At 41.9% G+C, this 19,866-nt stretch overlaps 1 protein-coding gene across 2 annotated transcripts in view; it reads left to right on the top strand.

Annotated features, from left to right (window-relative positions):
• Window positions 1-19,866, top strand: part of LOC139406711 (capping protein, Arp2/3 and myosin-I linker protein 3-like) — a 52,178-nt gene that overhangs the window by 6,065 nt on the left and 26,247 nt on the right. For both annotated transcript variants that reach the window (XM_071149655.1, XM_071149654.1), the window contains exons 7-20: window positions 2,678-2,748; window positions 5,456-5,529; window positions 5,684-5,759; window positions 5,852-5,940; window positions 6,079-6,173; window positions 6,273-6,359; window positions 6,992-7,101; window positions 8,296-8,373; window positions 8,562-8,638; window positions 9,134-9,238; window positions 9,482-9,551; window positions 13,018-13,099; window positions 19,199-19,298; window positions 19,658-19,712. In XM_071149655.1, the coding sequence (XP_071005756.1) occupies window positions 2,678-2,748; window positions 5,456-5,529; window positions 5,684-5,759; window positions 5,852-5,940; window positions 6,079-6,173; window positions 6,273-6,359; window positions 6,992-7,101; window positions 8,296-8,373; window positions 8,562-8,638; window positions 9,134-9,238; window positions 9,482-9,551; window positions 13,018-13,099; window positions 19,199-19,298; window positions 19,658-19,712 (1,169 nt within the window). The remainder of the gene's footprint in view (window positions 1-2,677; window positions 2,749-5,455; window positions 5,530-5,683; window positions 5,760-5,851; window positions 5,941-6,078; window positions 6,174-6,272; window positions 6,360-6,991; window positions 7,102-8,295; window positions 8,374-8,561; window positions 8,639-9,133; window positions 9,239-9,481; window positions 9,552-13,017; window positions 13,100-19,198; window positions 19,299-19,657; window positions 19,713-19,866) is intronic.

The raw sequence follows: 19,866 nt of genomic DNA, 5'->3' as shown, positions 1-19,866 counted from the left end.
AAATGAGAGGCTGAAAGCAGGTCCTCATTAAGTGACAAATGGATAGAGAAACCCACTGCACTGCATGCAGTACATATTTTCAAGTTAATTATTAGCTTTTTACACAGACATTGTAAACGTAGGGTAATTGCACTGCGTGTCATCTCTATTTTCTCTCTCTCTCAGTGAAACAAACACCTGCTCTGTACCCCTGTCCAGCAGTCAAATAACCAAATCGCCCTCTAGTGGCCTCATGGGTGGAATGTTGTTAATATTTTTAATCATACCATAAATAATAAACATATTGTTGTTGTTTTTTACGCTGAATATCCAGTGTTTCTACAGTACCAGTCAAAAGTTTGGATACACCTACTCATTCAAGGGTTTTTCTTTATTTTTGCTATTTTCTACATTGTAGAATAATAGTGAAGACATCAAAACTATGAAATAACACATATGGAATCATATAGTAACCCAAAAACTTTTAAACAAATCAAAATATATTTTATATTTGAGATTCTTCAAAGTAGTCAACCTTTGCCTTGATGACAGCTTTGCACACTTTTGGCATTCCCTCAACCAGCTTCACCTGGAATGCTTTTCCAACAGTCTTGAAGGAGTTCCCACATATGCTGAGCACTTGTTGGCTGCTTTTCCTTCACTGTGCCGTCCAACTCATCCCAAAACATCTCAATTGGGTTGAGGTCAGGGGATTGTAGAGACCAGGTCATCTGATGCAGCACTCCATCACTCTCATCTTGGCCCTTACATAGCCTGGAGGTGTGTTGGGTTAATTTCCTGTTGAAAAACAAATGATAGTCCCACTGAGCGCAAACCAGATGGGATGGCGTATCGCTGCAGAATGCTGTGGTAGCCATGCTGGTGACAGTGGTTCTTCCTGTAAAACTTGTGTCATACTGCAGTATACCTTCATCCTCATCATTCAGTTAATTGAAATTCAAATTTGAAATCGTGCACAATTATCAGTTTCCATTTCGTTTAAATCGCCCATTCATTGTCAGGTAGAGACACATTGGGACCCAAAAGCATAATCAGTGCTCTAACTCCCCCTTGCGGTGGTTTGGAGCAATGAAGCACTGATGCAGGGTAACGTACTATACCACAAATTACCTCTAAGTTTCAGCCTCCAGTATTTATGCTGCAGTAGTTTATGTGTCGGGGGGCTAGGGTCAGTTTGTTATATCTGGAGTACTTCTCCTGTCCTATTCGGTGTCCTGTGTGAATTTAAGTGTGCGTTCTCTAATTCTCTCTTTCTCTCTCTCTGAGGACCTGAGCCCTAGGACCATGCCCCAGGAATACCTGACATGATGACTCCTTGCTGTCCCCAGTCCACCTGACTGTGCTGCTGCTCCAGTTTCAACTGTTCTGCCTTATTATTATTCGACCATGCTGGTCATTTATGAACATTTGAACATCTTGACCATGTTCTGTTATAATCTCCACCCGGCACAGCCAGAAGAGGACTGGCCACCCCACATAGCCTGGTTCCTCTCTAGGTTTCTTCCTAGGTTTTGGCCTTTCTAGGGAGTTTTTCCTAGCCACCGTGCTTCTACACCTGCATTGCTTGCTGTTTGGGGTTTTAGGCTGGGTTTCTGTACAGCACTTTGAGATATCAGCTGATGTACGAAGGGCTATATAAATAAATTTGATTTGATTTGATTTAAGTTCCGTGGCTTAATCTCAAAACGTTTAATTGAGGAACCACTGTAAGTGTGCCATGAATTCTAAATAAATCACAGACAGTGTCACCAGCAAAGAAGCCCCACACAATCACACCTCCTCCTCCATGCTTCACGGTGGGAACCACACATGCGGAGATCATCCGTTCACCTACTCTGCATCTCACAAATGCATGGAGGTTGGAACCAAAAATCTCAAATTTGGACTCATCAGACCAGTTTCATCACAGCGCTTGGTGGTTTTTGCGACTGCACTTGAAGAAACTTTCAAAGTTCTTGAAATGTTCCGTATTGACTGACCTTCATGTCTTAAATGAATGACAGACTGTCATTTCTCTTTGCTTATTTGAGCTGTTCTTGCCATAATATTGACTTGGTCTCTTACCAAATAGGACTATCTGTATACCACCCCTACCTTGTCATAACAAAACTGATTGGCTCAAACGCATTAAGAAGGAAAGAAATTCCAGAAATTGACTTTTCACAATGCACACCCAATTGAAATGCATTTCAGGTGCCTACCCCATGAAGCTGGTTGAGAGAATGCCAAGAGTGTGCAAAGCTGTCATCAAAGCAAAGGGTGGTTACTTTGAAGAATCTCAAATATATTTTGATTTGTTTAACACGTTTTTGGTTACTACATGATTCCATATGTGTTATTTCATAGTTTTGATGTCTTCACTATTATTCTACAATGTAGAAAATAGCAAAAATAAAGAAAAACCCTTGAATGAGTAGGTGTATCCAAACTTTTGACTGGTACTGTAGAAACACTGGAAAATGGGATACATTTCAACTCTATATCTGACATGGTACAGGTGTCTTCTTTTGTTAAGCCAATAACAATGTGTGTGAGGTGTATAGTTTTGTTTCAGAGTAGATTTGTTTAAGACTCCCAAGAAACACTCTGTGTGACCCCTATTTAGCCCAATGCAGTAAAAGGTTAAAACCCTCCTCTCTCACCATCATCTATTTTTCTTCCTCTCTGTCCGTCTCAGGAGGGTTTTCCGAGACCTACGCTGCCCTGTGTGACTACAATGGAATCAGCTGCAAGGAGGAAGTGCAGTGGGTAAGAGCGATGGGAGTAGGCCTGTTGTGTGTTAGTGCACTGGACTTTTATAGTGCTTTCACAAAGTATTCATACCACTTGACTTATTCCGCATTTCGTTGTGTTACAGCCTGAATTCAAAACGGATTCAATATTTTTCAACACATCTACACACAATACCCTATAATGACAAAGTGAGAGAAAAAAAATGTTTGAAAAATATTGAAAATGAAGTACATAAATAGGTCATTTACGTAAGTATTCACACTTCTGAGTCAATACATGTTAGAATCACCTTTGGAAGTGATTACAACTGGGAGTCTTTCTGGGTAAGTCTCTCACCTCTTTGCACACCTGGATTATTCTTTAAAAAATGATTCAAGCTCTGCCACATTTGGTAGTTGATCATTGCTAGATAACCATTTTCAAGTCTTGCCTTAGATTTTCATGCTGATATATGTAAAAACTGTAACTCGGCCACTCAGGAACATTCAATGTCATCTTGGTAAGCTACTCCAGTGTATATTTGACCTTGTGTTGTAAGTTATTGTCCTGCTGAAAGGTGCATTTGTCTACCAGTGAAAGCAGACTGAACCAGGTTTTCCTCTAGGATTTTGCTTGTGCCTAGCTATATTCCATTTCTATTTATCCTAAAAAACGATCTAGTCCTTTCCGATGACAAGCATACCCATAACATGTGCAGCCACCACCATGCTTGAAAAAGTGGCACTCAGTGATGGTTGTGATGGATTTGCCCCAAACATAACACTTTTTTATTTAGGACATAAAGTTAATTTCTTTGCCAATTTCTTTGCAGTTTTACTTTAGTGCCTTATTGCAAGCAGGATGCATGTTTTCAGTTTTCTCCTATCACAGCCATTCAACTCTGTAACTGTTTTAAAGTCACCACTTGCTTCATGGTTGAATCCCAGAGCAGTTTCCTTCCTCTCCGGCAACTGAGTTAGGAAGGACGCCTGTGTCTTTGTAGTGACTGGGTGTATTGATACACCATCCAAAGTGTAATTAATAACTTCACCATGCTCAAATGGATATTCAATGTCTGCGTTTTTTTATCCATCTCCAAATAGGTGCCCTTCCTTGCGAGGCATTGGAAAACCTCGCTGATCTTTGTGATTGAATCTGTGTTTAAAATTCACTGCTAGATTGAGGGACCTTACAAATAATTGTATGTTTGGGGTACAGAGATGAGGTAGTCATGTTAAACACTGTTATTGCACACAGAGTGAGAGAGTGAGTCAATGCAAACTATTATGTGATTTGCACATTTTTACTCCTGAACTTATTTAGTCTTTCCATAACAAAGGGGTTGAATAGAGGATACCTAGTCAGTTGTACAACTTAATGCATTCAACTGAAATGTGTCTTCCACATTTAACCGAACCCCTCTGAATCAGAGGGTGCGGGGGGCTGCCATAATCAACATCCACGTCTTCGGTGCCCAGGGAACAGTGGGTTAACTTTTAAAAATAAAGGAGATCCGCACACTCTAGGAGCTCAGATGCAAAAAATATATATTTTTTGGCACATTATAAGATCCGATGATAGTATCGGTAATGTGTTTTTGGACCTTCCCTTGGTCGTATTCTCGCGGGGCAGAAACTTCAGAGATCAATTGGTAAACTCTGATTTACCACCCCAAGATATCCCTGCACAACGTGTATTTGCGCCCCTACTGGATGGAAACTACAAGTGTAATGGCTGTGCTCAATGCAATGGCACTTATAAATGTAGATCCTTCAAACACCCACTTGGCCCACTTTTTGGAAGAAAACCAGGCGATTTCGTCTCTACGTTATATTGGCATCGAACATGTCACCCTCCCTAGGAGAGAGGGGTGACCTCGACAATTTATTGTTAAAACGAGAGGCTGTCTGGATCTTTAATTTAAAGACCCTTAATCCCTTCGGTCTCAACGTGGACTTTGATCTGAAGCCATTCTTGTGATTATTGTGGTTTTGCTATTCATTGTAAATGTTTGTAGGCTTATGTAGCCAAATTGTATCTATGATCGTACGCTATCCATTTATGTTTTTTGTATGCTATTTTAATATATGAGAATGAACCAATGATATCAGGCCACACCCAGCCATGTTTACAGACACCGGTGTGTCTTTTGACACTATATAAACGCGTCACCCCGCAGTGTTTGTCATTATACCCTGATGAAGACACGTCTGTCAAAACGTTGGACATTACATTTTTGCATCTGAGCTCCTAGAGTGTGCGGCTCTCCTTTATTTTTTTAAGTGTTCCACTCCGCTAGCCAGCACCTCGCCTAAATAGGTGTGTGTTTCTTTCGCCTCTAAACAATGGGTTAACTGCCTTGCTCAGGGGCAGAACGACAGATTTTTACCTTGTCAGCTCAGGGATTAGATCCAGTAACCTTTCAGTTACTGGCCCAACGCTCTAAACACTAGGCTACCAATAGGCTACCTACTTTTTGACTCAAGACATTTCAGCTTTTCATTTTTGATTAATGAATAAAAATGTATAAAAACATAATTCCACTTTGACATTATGGGGTATTTTGTGTAGGCCAGTGACAACAATCCCAATTTAATCCCAGTTTTAATTCAGGCTCTAACACAACAACATTTTGAAAGGTGTGTGTATACTTCCTGAAGGTGAAAAAAATAAGAAAACTGCACTTTCAAATGAGGGGTTAATATACTATAGCAAGTGGACTCATGGGTAATCTTGCTCCTAGGATGTGGACACTATCTATCACTCTCAAGACAACAGGGAGTTTAACCTAGTGGACTTCAGCCACCTGGAGAGCAGGTGAGAGAATGGGAGAGGGAGCGAAAGAAAGAGAGCAGACGTTATCAAATGACTGCTGCTGCAGCCTAAACAAATCCAGTTGCTAAATTCATTTCGAGGGTATTATAAAAAATGTACCCATTTCGACACAGTTACTGTTGTGTGTTTGTGACAGAGACTTGGCAGTGATTGTGGCCTCAATGGCATACAACACCTGGTTCACCAAACTATACTGTAAGGACCTACGCATAGTAAGTATCGTTCTGTCTGTATCTCCTTCTGTTTCAATGGTAATTGAACGAAGTTATAAGCATGTAATGACACAAGATATTTTTCATTTCAGGGGTCAGAGGTCAGTGAGCAGGTTTTGCACACACTCAGTAAGTCCTCCAGCCTGGAAGAGCTCACTCTGGAGAATGCTGGTCTCAAATCGTGAGTTTTCCTTTCTTCACAAAACTCTCTTACTCTTTCTGTCTGAATAAGAAGAGTATTTGAACGAGAGAAAGAGTGTTTGTTTGTGTCATTGTGTCTTTGTCCAAATGTGTGTATTGTATACTGTGTATGTTTCAGTGACTTTGCGCAGAAGCTGTCAGTTGCGCTCTCAGAGAATCCTGCTTCTGTCATCCACTCTCTGAACTTGGCACACAACACATTGGACAACCAAGGTACCAAGCAGATGCCTTATTTTCCTGTTAGACTCACAAATTTGCCTATTTCTGTTTTAGTGACATCTCTCCTCCCTCTGTCTCTTTCTGTCGGTGTAGGTGTGTCTAACCTCATCCAGCAGGTGTGTCGTCTCAGCAAAGGACTGCGTCTCCTCAACCTCTCCAAGACCTCCCTTAACTCCAAAGGTTTGGACTGCTTCGTCTCTCCATCCTTCCATCTCTCAATCTCTCTACCAGCCCCACCCAGAGAGAAGGCCCCACCTCCCTGTCCTCCTCCATGTTACGGAAGCATACACATCCTCTCAGCGTCCCCTGACATTAATACCGGGCAGTAACTTAGCAGACTGGGACAGTCAGCTGGAGAATCAGTTCATGAACACCTTTGACTACATTTGGGTTTTATGAAGCTGCAACAGCTGGTTGAACAGGCCACTAAGCCATGCATGCTAGATTTATGGCGGAGGTGATATAAACCTCTGTACCTCCTGTAAGTCCCCCCTGAACAGCTCAGTGTGTTGTCAGGTTTTGTTTCTACTATACAGCAGCTTCGCGATTTACGATGTGTCCCCATGGTAACCATCTTTCAGGCGACCTGCTCTCTATTACTTCCCACACTTATTGAGAGTTTGAATACTGAATATTGAATTAAGAATGATACGGCACACGTTTACACAGTCTGATTCTGCTGACAGATGTAGGTGAGAATCACATCATTCAAAATGTTCTGAAGTGTTTTTTCCCCCCTCTTTGGTAAACCTGCATTAGCTAGCTGAATGCATCTCTCATGGCTTCCCCCTCACTCTCTCTGTGTGTCTCAGGTGTGGTGTCTCTGTCTCAGGCTCTGTGCTCCAGTGATGAGTATTCCAACTCTCTACTGCACCTGGACCTGAGCAAGAACCCTGGGGTCCTGTCTGGGGAGGATGCCTCGGTCAGAAAACACACACATAAAAGCATACACTGAGTGTACAAACCATCGGGAACACCTGCTCTTATCATAGACTGACCAGGTGAATCCAGGTGAAAGATATGATCCCTGATGTCACTTGTTAAATCCATATTAATCAGTGTTGATAAAGGGGAGAAGACAGGTTAAAGAAGGATTTTAACGTTTTGAGACAATTGATCCATGGATTGTGTATGTGTGCCATTCAGAGGGTGAATGGGCTAGACAAAATATTTAAGTGCCTTTGAACGGGGTATGGTAGTAGGTGCCAGGCGCAACCAGGTGCAACCAGGCGCAGCAGCACTGCTGGGTTCTCCACACTCAACAGTTTCCCGTGTGTATCAAGAATGGACATGTAGCCAACTTTTAATTATTGTTATTTGTCTTTTTTAAATGTAATTTTTTTATCAGAACATTTTTATACCCCTTTTTCTCCCCAATTTCGTGGTATCCAATTGGTAGTTACAGTCCTGTCCCATCACTGCAACTTCCGTATGGACTCGGGAGAGGCGAAGGTCGAGAGCCGTGCCTCCTCCGAAACACAACCCAGCCGAGCCGCACTGCTTCTTGACATAATGCCGCTTAACCCGGAAGTCAGCCGCACCAATGTGTCGGAGGAAACACCGTACACCTGGCGACCGTGTCAGTGTGCACTGCACCCGGCCCGCCACAGGAGTTGCTAGAGCGCAATGGGACAAGAACATCCCTGCCGGCAAACCCTCCCCTAACCCAGACGACGCTGGGTCAATTGTGCACCGCCCCATGGGTCTCCTGGTCGCGGCCGGCTGCGACAGAGCCTGGACTCAAACCAGGATCTCTAGTGGCACAGCAGGCATTGCGATGCAGTGTCTTAGACCACAGCGCCACTCTGGAGGCCCCATCTAGCCAACTGTGACCCCATCTTGACACAACTGTGGGAAGTATTGGAGTCAACATGGGCCAGCATCCCTCTGGAACACTGTTGACACCTTGTAGTCCATGCCCCGACAAATTGAAGCTGTTCTGAGGGCAAAAGGGGTTGCAACTCAATATTAGGAAGGTGTTCCTAATGTTTCGTAAACTCAGTGTACATACACTCACACTTTGTATACAAACCAAAGGTAAAGTAAACGCACTGATTGTGCCTTATGCGTGAGTTTCTCAGTTAAACATTATCATCTTTTCTCTCCCTTTCTACAGAATCTGTACCTTTTCCTTTCCCAGCCTAATTGTCTGGTCCATTTGGACCTGTCCGACACTGACTGTGCTGTTGACTCTGTGAGTATCTAGTGGCTCTGTGAGTTAGATTTTCATTTGCACACTTATATAATGTAGGATTTAATGAGTTTCTCTACACCCTTTGCAACCTCTGTCTCTGTTTTTCATCCTCTATAATCCTCAAACCCTATCTTTTTCTCTTTCCCACTAAAATTGCACAACACAACTGTCTCTCGTCTCTCGCTTAGCTATTTGGGGCTCTGCTGAGGGGGTGTTGTGCTGATCTCTCCTACTTGAATCTCTCCAAAAATTCCTTCTCACACAGGTTAGTCACATATTTGAGATGAACTATTTATTTGGTGTGATGTGGCAGAAAAACGCTTTGAGGCTCTGAGTGAAGATAGAACACTAATTTTAGCAAGAATCCTCAGGCAAGAATCCTCAGGCTTCATCTTTTGCTCTCTCTCTCTTTCTTTTCACTCTCTCTATCTGCCTTTATCTCTGTTGCTCCCTCAAATGAGAAATCAGAAATTAGCTTTGTGGGAACCGCTGGAACATTGTGTTTCCTCTCTGTGGGTGTGTCGGGGTCGATTTAAACGAGAACTTGCAGAGCCGTCTGCATAGATAAGACTCATGAATATTTAAGCAGAGCTGTTTATCATCTGACCCAACTTGCTCCCTCCTCTTTGGCCAGCTTCATTTTCTCTCTCTTTCTCATTTAAACTCAATCCTCTCGCCACTTTATACCACTCATCTATACCTCCTTTTGCTCTCCCTCTCCTCTCTCGTTCACCTCCCTCTGACCTCTCTCTTCTCCCAGGAAAGTGAAGGAGACCCTGCCGTTGTTCCGTCAGTTCTTCAGCTCGGCCTTCAGTCTCACCCATGTCAGCCTGGCCTCTATGAAGCTGCCCCCTGATGCCCTGAGGTCAGTTCCCCTATTCTCCAATTCTCCCCTGCTCTCTCTCACACACCTACAGCTCACTAGAATGACAGTGGCAAGTTTAGCTGCACAACACACTGGTCACTATGGCACTTTAGACTGAGTTAAAGGGTGTGAACTTGCAGACAGAGGAGGAGGAAAATGGTCTTTGGTGTTGTAACACAAGTCAATACCCTTTCCACCTATCACATATTGTTTGTATTTTCTTCCCATTCTGTCTTTCTTTAGGTCTCTTTTCATAGGTCTGACCACAAACCCTCACATTAATGACCTTCACCTGGACATCAGTGGCTGTGAGGTACAAGTCTGTCTTTCTGTCTGTGTGTCTGTCACTGCACACAGAACATTCAATTCCCGCTGGCCTTTATAATTTCCCATCTCTGTCTCTCTGGCATTCTTTTTCTTATGTTTCAAGTAAGGACTTAGTGTACAGTAGATATAGAGTGCATGTGGAAAGTATTCAGACCCCTTGACTCTTTCCCCATTTTGTTACGTTATAGCCTCATTCTGAAATTGATAAAGTAAACATTTTTTCCTCAGCAATCTGCACACAATACCCCATAATGACAGACAGGTTACATTTTTTGGGGCACATTTATAAAAAATAAAAAACAGAAATACCTTATTTACATAAGTATTCAGACCCTTTGCTATGAGACTTGAAATTGAGGCCAGGTGCATCCTGTTTCCATTGATCATCCTTGAGATGTTTCTACAACTTGTTTGGAGTCCACCTGTGCTAAATTCAATTGATTGGAAATTATTTGGAAAGGCACACGCCTGTCTATATACAGTGCATTCGGAAAGTATTCAGACCCCTTCCCTTTTTTTTCTACACACAATTCCCCATAATGACAAAGCAGAAACAGGTTTTAATACATATTTGCTAATTTATTAAAAAAAATACAAAATAAAATATCACATTTACATAAGTATTCAGACCCTTTCCTCAGTACTTTGTTGAAGCACCTTTGGCAGCTATTACAGCATTGAGTCTTGGGTATGATGCAACAAGCTTGGCACACCTGTATTTGGGGAGTTTCTTCGATGCTTCTCAGCAGATCCTCTCAAGCTTTGTCAGGTTGGATGAGAAGTGTTGCTGCGCAGCTATTTATCTACACACAATACCCCATAATGGCAAAGCAAGAACAGGTTTCTAGAAATTTAGAAAAAACTGAAATACCTTATTTTCAGTATTCAGACCATTTGCTATTAGACTCGAAATTGAGCTCAGGTGCATCTTGTTTCCATTGATCATATTTGAGATGTTTCTACAACTTGATTGGAGTCCACCTGTGGTAAATGTAATATTTCACTTTTAATTTGTAATAAACTTCCAAATACTATTTAATCCATTTTAGAATAAGACTGTAATGTAACAAAATGTGGAAAAAGTCAAGGGGTATGAATACTTTCCGAATGCACAGATCTGAGGAAGGTTACCAACAAAAATTCTGCAGCATTGAAAGTCCCCAAGAACACAGTGGCCTCCATCATTCTTAAATGGAAAAGTTTGGAACCACCAAGACTCTTCCTAGAGCTGGCCGCCCGGCCAAACTGAGCAATCGGGGGAGAAGGGCCTTGGTCATGGAGGTGGCCAAGAACACGATGATCACTTTGACAGAGCTCCAGAGATCCTCTGGGAAGATGGGAGAACCTTCCAGAAGGACAACCATCTCTGCAGCACTCCACCAATCAGGCCTTTATGGTAGAGTGGCCAGATGGAAGCCGCTCCTTAGTAAAAGGCACATGACTGTCCGCTTCGAGTTTGTCAAAAGACACCTAAAGGACTCTCAGACCATGAGAAACAAGATTCTCCGGTCTGATGAAACCAAGATTGAACTTTTTGGCCTGAATACCAAGCATCACATCTGGAGGAAACCTGGCACCATCCGTAGAGTGAAGCATGGTGGTGGCAGTGTCATGCTGTGGCGAAGTCAGTGGCAGGGACTGGGAGACTAGTCAGGATGGAGTGAAGCATGGAGCAAAGTACAGAGAGATCCTTAATGAAAACCAGCTCCAGAGCGCTCAGGACCTCAGACTGGGACGAAGGTTCACCTCCCAACAGGACAACGACCCTAAGCACACAGCCAAGACAACGCAGGAGTGGCTTCAGGTCAAGTCTCTGAATGTCCTTGAGTGGCCCAGCCAGAGCCCGGACTTGAACCTGATTGAACATCTCTGGAGAGACCTGAAAATAGCTGTGCAGCAACTCTCCCCATTCAACCTGAAAGAGCTTTAGAGGATCTGGAGATAAGAATGTGAAAAACTCCCCATATACAGGTGTGTCAAGCTTGTAGCGTTATACTCAAGAAGACTTGATGCTGTAATCGCAGCCAAAGTTGCTTCAACAAAGTACTGAGTAAAAGTGTCTGAATTCTTATGTAAATGTGATATTTCTGTAACGCCGTTGGAAGAAGTGGACCAAGGTGCAGCGTAGTACGTGTTCATGATTCTTTATTTAATCCCAACACCAAACAAAACGGTCCCTGATTGAGAACCATACCCGGCCAAAACATAGAAACACAAAACCTAGAAATAAAGAACATAGAATGCCAACCCAAATCACACCCTGACCAAACCAAAATAGAGACATAAAAAGGCTCTCCAAGGTCAGGGCGTGACAATTTCAGTTTCTCAAAACCTCAAGATTGATGAGGGGAAAAAACTATTTATACATTTTTAGAATAAGGATGTAACATGAGCTCTTGAGTTGGGAAAATCTTGTGCAATACACCGACGCATGTCTTGTATTCAAGATCCTTAATGGCCTGGCTCCCCCTCCACTCAATATTTTTGTTAAACAGAAAACCCAGACATATGGCAGCAGATCCACAAGGTCTGCCATGAGAGGTGACTGTATAGTTCCCCTAAGGAAAAGCACCTTTAGTAAATCTGCATTCTCTGTGAGAGCTTCCCATGTCTGGAATACACTGCCATCAGACACACATAACTGCACCACATATCACACTTTCACAAAATGCTTGAAGACATGGCTAAAGGTCAATCAGATTTGTGAACATGGTCCCTAGCTGTGTGTTGCCGCTTTCCATGCTGTCTGTTGTCTGTAGCTTGTGAGGTGTGGAAACACTTAGTTACTTTTATGAATTTTGTCTTGCTGCTTTTTGTTTTATGTTGCTCTGTCTGTATGCTACGTCTTGCTTGTCCTATGTTGCTCTGTCTGTATGCTATGTCTTGCTTGTCCTATGTTGCTCTGTCTGTATGCTATGTCTTGCTTGTCCTATGTTGCTATGTCTTGCTTGTTCTATGTTGCTATTGTCTATATTGTAATTGTTTTTAATAACCTGCCCAGGGACTGCGGTTGAAAATTAGCCGGCTGGCTAAAACCGGCACTTTTACTGAAACGTTGATTAATGTGCACTGTCCCTGTAAAAATAAAAAATAAACTCAAATAAACTCAACATAACAAAATGTGGAAAAAGTTGAGGGTTCTGAATACTTTTCTGAAGGCACTGTACATAGAAACTATCTTTTGTCAAGGTCTTGTCTTATTGTGCTTTGAAAGTCCTCCTTCCACAAATGTTGTCTCTCTCTCTCTTGCACGCACGCTCTCTGTCTCTGTCTCTGTCTCTGTCTCTGTCTCTGTCTCTGTCTCTGTCTCTGTCTCTGTCTCTCTCTCTCTCTCTCTCTCTCTCTCTCTCTCTCTCTCTCTCTCTCTCTCTCTCTCTCTCTCTCTCTCTCTCTCTCTCTCTCTCTCTCTCTCTCTCTCTCTCTCTCTCTCTCTCTCTCTCTCTCTCTCCCAGCTGAAATCTGCAGGAGCTTCTGTGATCCAGGAGCTGTTCCCCAGGGTCTCCTCCATCGCCACCCTGGACATCTCTGACAACGGTGAGCACAATGACAGACTGCACCACTATGGCCCTATATGGTACACTGCACTCTACACAAGTCGTGACCCAAAGAGATCTGAGTACAGAAATACTCCTTTCTGAACTTAAACAACTCAAACCAGGTAGAAAGTGTGTAGAAATGATGACATAATTAAATAACGTAATGGATACGTATGGAGTAACGTATGGAGCTAATAGCAGCGCTATTTTGGTTGATTTTGTGGCCTCAAGCCAGTGAGTTTATTAACATTTTTCATCAAGAATATGGGGAAAATATAATTATTTACAAAGAAATAGAGAATGTTATTACCTTTTCATATAATTGCTACATTTACTATCAATATAGCATTAAAAATAGTTTTCCTGATTGAATCTTGGCCATTAGTTTTCGCGATGCGAATATTGGGTCGCGACTGAGACATCCTGGTTCAATCTGGGTCCCAAGGTGAAACCAGTTGAGAACCACAGCTCTACACCACTGTGGCACACACTAGCAATCTGCACCACTCAGTCAGCTTATTTTGTGTGAGGTTTTTGTTTGTGTTTTAGCACGTTTTGTATGAGTGGTCTGTGTGCTTGACACTTTTGAGATAGTTTTGTATTTGTGGGGGCTGTGTATTTGTATTTATTAAGCATCCTCATTAGCTGCTTCCAAGGCAGCAACTTCTCTTACTGGGGTCCATTAAGGCAGTTATATACAGTTTAAATATTACATGACATTAAATGTCATAACACTTTTCACAGCACATTAACTGTGATCCCTCAGGCCACTACTCCACTACCACATATCTACAATACTAAATCAATTTGTACGTGTGGGTAGAGTGCGTGTCTTATCATGTGTATGTGTAAGCATCTATCTATGTCTGTGTGTGTGTCTCTTCACAGTCCCCGCTGTTCCATAAGGTGTATTTCTATCTGTTTTTTTTTACATCTGACACTACTGCTTGCATTAGTTACATGGTGTAGAATAGAGTTCCATTTAGCCATGGCTCTACATAGTACTGGGCGCCTCCCATAGTCTGTTCTGGACTTTGGAACTGTGAAGAGACCTCTGGTGGCATGTCCTGTGGGGCATGTATGAGTGTCTGAACAGTGTGCTAGTAGTTTAAACAGACAGCTCAGTGCATTCAGCATGACAATACTTCTTACAAAAAACAAGTAGTGATGAAATCAATATCTCCTCACTTTGAGCCATGAGAGATTTGCATGCATATAATTAATGTTAGCTCTCTGTGTACATTTATGGGCCAGCCGTGCTGGCCTGTTCTGAGCCAATTATAATTTTCCGACATCTCTCTTTGTGGCACCTGACCACATGACTGAACAGTAGTCCAGGTGCGACAAAACTAGAGCCTGAATGACCTGCCCTGTTGATAGTGGCAGAGTAACACTTTATTATGGACAGACTTCTCCCCATCTTAGCTACTGTTGTAGCAACATGTTTTGATCATGACAGTTTAGAATCCAGAGTTACTCCAAGCAGTTTAGACACCTAAACGTGCTAAATTTTCACATCATTTATTTCAAGATTTAGTTGAGTTTTAGGGTTTAGTGAATGATCTTTCCCAAATACAATGCTTTTAGTTTTTTTTTTTATATTTAGGACTAACTTATTCCTTGCCACCCATTCTGAAACTAACTGCAGCTCGTTGTTAAGTTTTGCAGTGATTTCACTCGCTGTAGTAGGTGACGTGTATAGTGTTGTGTTATCCGCATACACTACCGGTCAAAAGTTTTAGAACACCTACTCATTCAAAGGTTTTTCTTTATTTTTACTATTTTCTACATTGTAGAATAATAGTGAAGACATCAAAACTACGAAATAACACATATGGAACCATGTAGTAACCAAAAAAGTGTTATTTGAGATTTGAGATTCTTCAAATTGCTACCCTTTGTCTTGATGACAGCTTTGCACACTCTTGACATTCCCTCAACCAGTTTCATGAGGTAGTCACCTGGAATGCATTTCACTTAACAGGTGTGCCTTGTTAAAAGTTAATTTGTGGAATTTATTTCCTTCTTAGTGTGTTTGAGCCAATCAGTTGTGTTGTGACAAGGTAGTGTGGGGGGGGGGGGGGGGGGGTATACAGAAGATAGCCCTATTTGGTAAAAGACAAAGTCCATATAATGGCAAGAACAGCTCAAATAAGCAAAGGAAAATGACAGTCCATCATTACTTTAAGACATGAAGGTCATTCAATACGGAACATTTCAAGAACTTTGAGGTTCTTCAAGTGCAGTCGCAAAAACCATCAAGCACTAAAATGAAACTGGCTCTCATGAGGACTGCCAAAGGAATGGAAGACCCAGAGTTACCTCTGCTGCAGAGAATAAGTTCATTAGAGTTACCAGCCTCAGAAATTGCAGTCCAAATAAAGGCTTTACATAGTTCAAGCAACAGACACATCTCAACATCAACTGTTCAGAGGAGAATGCGTGAATCAGGACTTCATGATCAAATTGCTGCAAAGAAACCACTACTAGGACACCAATAAGAAGAAGAGACTTGCTTGGGCGAAGAAACACGAGCAATGGACATTAGACCTGTGGAAATCTGTCCTTTGGTTTGGAGTCCAAATTTGAGATGTTTGGTTCCCACCGCTGCGTCTTTGTGAGATGCGGATTGGGTGAACGGATGATCTCTGCATGTGTATTTCCCACCGTAAAGCATGGAAGAGGAGCTGTTATGGTGTGACGGTGCTTTGCTGGTGACACTGTCTGTGATTTATTTAGAATTCAAGGCACACTTAACCAGCATGGCTACCACAGCATTCTGCAGTGATACGCCATCCCATCTGGTTTGGCCTTAGTGGGACTATCATTTGTTTTTCAACAGGACAACACCTCCAAGCTGTGTAAGGGCTATTTGACCAAGATGGAGAGTGATGGAGTGCTGCATCAGATGACCTGGCCTCCACACTCCCCTGACCTCAACCAAATTGAGATGGTTTGGGATGAGTCGGACCGCGCATAGTGAAGGGAAAGCAGCCAAAAACTGCTCAACATATGTGGGAACTCCTTCAAGACTGTTGGAAAAGCATTCCAGGTGAAGCTGGTTGAGAGAATGCCAAAAGTGTGCAAAGATGTCATCACTGCAAAGGGTTGCTATTTGTTTAACACTTTTTTGGTTACTACATGAGTCCATATGTGTTATTTCATAATTGTGATGTCTTCACTATTATTCTACAATGTAGAAAATAGTAAAACATTTAGAAAAACCCTTGGATGAGTAGGTGTTCTAAAACTTTTGACCGGTAGTGTACATAGACACACTGGCACACCTAGATTATGTTGGAGAGGCTTCCATTAAATAACACCCTCTGTATTCTGTTAGACAGGTAACTCTTTATCCACAATATAGCAGGGGGTGTAAAGCCACAATATATGTACATATGTTTTTCCAGTAGCAGACTATGATCGATAATGTCAAAATCCACACTGAAATCTAACAAAACAGCTTTTTATCATCAATTTCTCTCAGCCAATCCTCAGTCATTTGTGTAAGTGCTGTGCTTGTTGAATGTCCTTCCTATAAGCATGCTGAAAGTCTGTTGTCAATTTGTTTAGAGTAAAATAGCATTGTATCTGGTCAAACACCATTTTTTCCCAAAGTTTACTAAGGGTTGGTAACAGGCTGATTGGTTGGCTATTTGAGCCAGTAAAGGGGGCTTTACTATTCATGGGTAGCGGAATGTCACGCCCTGACCACAGAGAGCTTTTTATTCTCTATGTTGGTTCGGTCGGGGTGTGACTAGGGTGGGTCATCTAGGTGATTTATATTTCTATGTTGGCCTGGCATGGTTCCCAATCAGAGGCAGCTGTTTATTGTTGTCTCTGATTGGGGATCATATTTAAGCATTCATTTCCCCTTTGAGTTTTGTGGGGTCTTGAATATGGATAGTTTCCTGTTAGCACTACTGTTAGCGTCATGTTTTGTTTGAGATTATTGTTTTGTTTTGCTGTGAGTTTCACTTAGTAATAAAAAGATGTGGATCCCAGATCACGCTGCACTTTGGTGCACTTATTATGACAAACGTGACACAGAATTACTTTTGCTTCCCTCCAGGCCTGAGGGCACACACTTTCTAGTTAGCTTAGATTGAAGATACGCCAAGTAGGAGTGGAAATATCGTCCGCAATATCGTGGCTTGTCATTGTTGATAGACAACAATATTTTTTCACCTATTCCATACTGACTTTACAGAATTCAAAATTACAATGCTTGTCTTTCCTAATATGATCAGTTATACTTGGATGTGCAGTGTCAGTGTTTGTTGCTGGCATGTCCTGCCTAAGTTTGCTAATCTTGCAACTGAAAAAATCATTAAAGTAATTGGCAATATCAGTGGGTTTTGTGATGAATGAGCCATCTGATTCAATGAATGATGGAGCTGAGTTTGCCTTTTTGCCCTTAATTTAATTTAAGGTTCTCCAAAGCTTGTTTTCATCATTCTTTCTATCATTTATCTTTGTTTCATTGTATAGTTTCTTATTCTTTTTATTTAGTTTAGTCACATGATTTCTCAATCGGTTATGCAGCCAGACTTATTTGCCATTCCTTTTGCCTCATCTCTCTCAACCATACAATTTTTCAATTCCTCATCAAGACATGGGGATTTAACAGTTTTTACAGTCATTTTCTTAATGGGTGCATGCTTATTAGCTTATACACGATATTAGGCCCAGCCTTTGGATCTTTGGTTTTCCTAGATATGGCTACTATATTGTGATCACTACATCTGATGGATTTAGATACTGCTTTAAAGCAAATTTCTGCAGCATTAGTAAAGATGTGATCAATACAGGTTGATGATTTCATTCCTGCGCTGTTTGTAACTATCCTGGTAGGTTGACTGATAACCTGAACCAGGTTGCAGGCACTGGTTACAGTCTGAAGCTTTTTCTTAAGTGCGCAGCTTGATGAAAGCCAGTCAATATTTAAATCACTGAGAAAATATCTGTTGATATCACATACACTATCAATCATTTCACTCATGTTATCCAGATACTGACTTTTAGCACTTGGTGGTCTATAGCAGCTTCCCACCAGAATGGGCTTTAGATGAGGCAGATGAAGCTGTAGCCATATTACTTCAACAATATTTAACATGAAATCCTCTCAAAGCTTTACATGAATGTGGTTCTGAATATAAACAGCAGCACCTCCACCATTAGCATTTCTGTATTTTCTGTACATGTTATAACCATGTATTGCCACCACTGTACCATCAAAGGTATTATCTGAGTGAGTTTTAGAGATAGTCAGAATATGAATGTCATCTGTTACTAGCAAGTTATTGATTTCATGAACCGTGTTTCTTAAGCTACATACAGAGCCGTCGGAAAGTATTCAGAACCCTTGACTTTACAGCCTTATTCTAAAATTCATTCAAATTTTGCTCATCAATCTACACACAATAACCATAATGACAAAGCAAACATTGAATTTGTTGACATTTTTGCTAATTTATTACAATTAAAAAAAATGTAATATTCAATTTACATAAGTTTGGCAGCATCAAGTCTTCTTGGGTGTGACGCTACAAGTTTGTCACACCTTTATATGTTGAGTTTCTCCCATTCGTCTCACAGATCCTCTCATGCGCATGTTATGTATGTTAGGGCAGAGTGAGCTGCACACAGTGTATTTCCTACTTGGGCACACCGCCCGAGTGCTAACAGTATATCTCTGGTTCATAGGCACATGATTACTGCATACAGTAGCTGTAGGATCAGCAGGGCAGTTAGAGGGACATACATTAGGTTACTTACAATGTTTACCAACTCCCTTGGGATAATGTACATTTGCTGAAGCATTGTGACAACTTAGCGACACAATGGTAGGTATTAACCGAGCTGGGCTTAGGTCATTGATACGTCCTTGTCTCAACGCAGCCTTATAATGCTGTGAAAGGATCCAGGAACCCAAAATATTCGGGTGGATCCTATCCTCCTTGTAAAATTGGTTTTGTTTCCAAAAGCTGTCGAAATTGTCAACAAAAGTTACACCCGTTGAGCTGCAATAATCAGGTAGCCAATTGTGAAGAGAAAGTTTATTTGATGTAGTTGGGTTTGTGGTTTGTGTTTACAGGGCTGGATGCAGACCTTCTCTCAGTCCTACCAGCTCTCTCCAGACACACCTCCTTAAAGCACCTGTATCTGGGCAAGAACTTCAACATCAAGAGCAGCAGGTAAAGCACTACAAAGGCACAGTGTGTGTGTGTGTGTGTGTGTGTGTGTGTGTGTGTGTGTGTGTGTGTGTGTGTGTGTGTGTGTGTGTGTGTGTGTGTGTGTGTGTGTGTGTGTGTGTGTGTGTGTGTGTGTGTGTGTGTGTGTGTGTGTGTGTGTGTGGTTGTGTGGTTGTGTGTGGGTGTCTGTTTGTGGGGGCATGCGTGTGCACGTGCATGTGTGTGCGTGTGTCAGTTTGCTTCACAGCTTGATTTTCCTCAGGCAGACTGGGATGATTACGATAGCGGCAGGAAATGACTAGTGCCAGAGCTCCTGCTGAGTGTAGCCTGAACTGCCTCTCTCCCCATGGCTCTATCTACAGGGTGCTGGAGGAAATCCTACAGAAGCTGGTCCAACTCATACAGGAGGAGGAATGTGTGAGTGAGAATGCGTCAACATTCACACATTACACAATATAATATTCCATTTTATATTCACTGATTGTACTGCAGAGTTTTTACACAAACGCACAAACAGTATAGGCATTCATTTACTCAGTGAAAACTCATGGTCAAATACTGACATTCACCA

The sequence above is a fragment of the Oncorhynchus clarkii genome, chromosome 4, assembly GCF_045791955.1.
Source record: "Oncorhynchus clarkii lewisi isolate Uvic-CL-2024 chromosome 4, UVic_Ocla_1.0, whole genome shotgun sequence".
In the NCBI taxonomy this organism is placed as follows: domain Eukaryota; kingdom Metazoa; phylum Chordata; class Actinopteri; order Salmoniformes; family Salmonidae; genus Oncorhynchus; species Oncorhynchus clarkii.
This window is presented reverse-complemented; position numbering and strand designations above follow the sequence as displayed.